The sequence below is a fragment of the Sphaeroforma arctica genome (assembly GCF_001186125.1).
Source record: "Sphaeroforma arctica JP610 unplaced genomic scaffold supercont1.1652, whole genome shotgun sequence".
Lineage (NCBI taxonomy): Eukaryota > Ichthyosporea > Ichthyophonida > Sphaeroforma > Sphaeroforma arctica.
The window spans coordinates 10,049-12,486 of NW_014038906.1; the positions used below are offsets into that span (position 1 = coordinate 10,049).

General features: G+C 46.1%; 1 protein-coding gene across 1 annotated transcript in view; it reads right to left on the reverse strand.

Annotated features, from left to right (window-relative positions):
• SARC_11370 (hypothetical protein) overlaps positions 1 to 2,374 on the reverse strand; it is a gene marked incomplete at its 5' end in the record, with an annotated part of 3,587 nt that extends 1,213 nt beyond the window's left edge. The window contains 4 exons of the mRNA XM_014294547.1: positions 222 to 346; positions 794 to 972; positions 1,527 to 1,597; positions 2,312 to 2,374. Coding sequence (XP_014150022.1) covers positions 222 to 346; positions 794 to 972; positions 1,527 to 1,597; positions 2,312 to 2,374 — 438 coding nt within the window. The remainder of the gene's footprint in view (positions 1 to 221; positions 347 to 793; positions 973 to 1,526; positions 1,598 to 2,311) is intronic.
• Positions 2,375 to 2,438: the final 64 nt, after the last annotated feature.

Genomic DNA, 2,438 nt, shown 5'->3' on the forward strand with positions numbered 1-2,438 from the left:
ATAAAAATATATATAAATATATATAAATATATATAAATATATATAAATATATATAAATATATATAAATATATATTGTTTCAGAAAAATCATTTGCCCGTCCAGTTCATGGTCTCTGGCAAATGGAATAATTCTCAAGGTATTTTTGCGCAAGCTTTGTATACAGCCAAGGGTATACATCCAAATGGCTTGTAACCAAGCGCCTGTGCGTGTACTCACACACCTTGGACACTAGAATACCGTCCCGCAGTAATATTATAAGTTCGTCCACTCCGTCTTTAGTCACATCTGAGCTCAGCAGCAAAAAGACAGGTTGTCCCAGATCGTAGGTTTCTGATAGTACATAGTCTGCACCACAACAGCAGAAGGGTAATGTTCGTTGTTGAGAAATGGTCTATAGCATTAAAGGTGGTGTTTCGGTAGCGTTCATTTGTGAGTTGTTCGCATAAAAAGCACCCACACTCGCAAAAAAGAACACTCAGGGCAGAAGTCTTTGTCAGCCATGTTCGTGCGAGTTTTATATGCAGATAAATTTCTTATAAATGTTCGCATGGGCGCACGGTAGACCGCTCGCATTGTCCCGGTCAGTAGCCATACACACTGTCCCAGGGACTAAATACAACAAATATCATGCAACTATCATACAACAATCATACAATTATCATACAACAACTATCATGCAACTATCATACAACTATCATGCAGCTATCATACAACAATCATACAACTATCATACAACGACTACCATAAATATGATCGACCAACTGGCCTAAACCCGCCCGCCCACCCACACACCTTGCGCCTCCGAGTCCTGGTGCAGACTATATCGCAGCAGCTTATTGCCGAAGGTCCCCAGGAGGATAGAGTTGGTCTGTCGAAATGTCACATCTCTGACCAGCAGGCAGTTGACGGTGTCTGCGTCCGATGACCCCGGCAGGTGTGTGCCTTTCTCCAGCCCATACACCACCACATCACTGTGTGAATGCAGGCGCAACAGGTGTTGTAACGTCTTGTGTCAACACAACAATCGTAGGTGTTTTTGACGTATGTCGTGGGGAATATTACAGCTGCGCGAACAACGCTAACAGATGTTTGATCTGTTTGTATTAAGACGACGTGATCAGTGCTAGCACAGCACGGTACGGCTGTTTCGCACATGAGCCATGTCACGACCCCAATGTGCTATATACATCCGCAAAGTCCGACACCGACATGTCCAATCGCATCGTCTGTTATTCCATCACACGCGCACAGACAAACTTTAAACTTGTGTGCCGGCTTGAATTCGTTGGCGAGGATGTGAGTACAGTACACACCAAGGAGCGTGATAGCAATTATACCCAATCACCATTATAGTAAGGCACGGCGTGAGGAACAACAAGGGCGAAGGCCTCCTAGTGTCACGACATGGCGTACAGATCTGAAGGTCCTGGGGACAGCCGTGAATAGTATGCACAGACACACAAAGACAGCAGCAGCAGCACACACAGCGAACAAACTGGGCCACCGAATGACACGCACAGCATACCGATACACAAACGCCGCCTCCACTGCGCAGGTCACCAGCAGATGCACGGGGCTGTCTTCGCTGTCGTTGGGCTGGCGTAGTAAGCAAAGAAGCAGTACTATGAGTTTGGTAGAGTGTGGGAGACTACTTGACATCATCCAGTGTACGGTAAGTAAAAGTTGTATCATACATGTGGTGTGCACCGGTATGTGGCAGATGTATACTACGTGTAGATATATATCAATTTAAAAACATAGACGTGCGAACAGGGGGAGGAGGAGGGGGGGGGGGATAGAACATCAGAAGAGAATAAACAGAGAATGTACATGAGCCACTTTTAATTTCTATAAGCGAAACATTATGTCTTTGCAGACGCGAATATCATGGGGCGACCGCAACTAACGAGAGGCAATACGTATACAACGCAGTCCACATCAAACTAACAAGCGGATGGATGGGACGAATGGGGCAGTTGTGTGTCGCCACTGTATCGCAGAGTCACTTCACAAACGTGAACGTACACTCGACAGACATCGTAGAAGCGGTGGTCAGTTGACGGGCTCTCTTCGTGAATTTGTATTTTATATCCTTCAAATGACACTGAATTGTAGCTGCCGTACCTGATGTTCTTGCGCACATGTTCCCTTCACGTTGAGGCGTTGATGCGTCGCATACTGAGAAACGTGTAGCTAACCCTATACCCTTCTTTCTAAACCCTAACACTTGTTTAGGATGCCCAATGAATTAAACACATTCAGACCTATAGCCGTCTGCCCATGGGACAACCTAGTGCACTGCGCACATACCTTATCGGTGAACAGCTCAACGGCTGTCACTGGCCCGTCCAGATACACATGCTCTTCCAGTTCTGCGATGCACAGGTGATAGGGACAGGGACAGTGGAGAGAAACAGGATCAGAAGGAGACCACCGA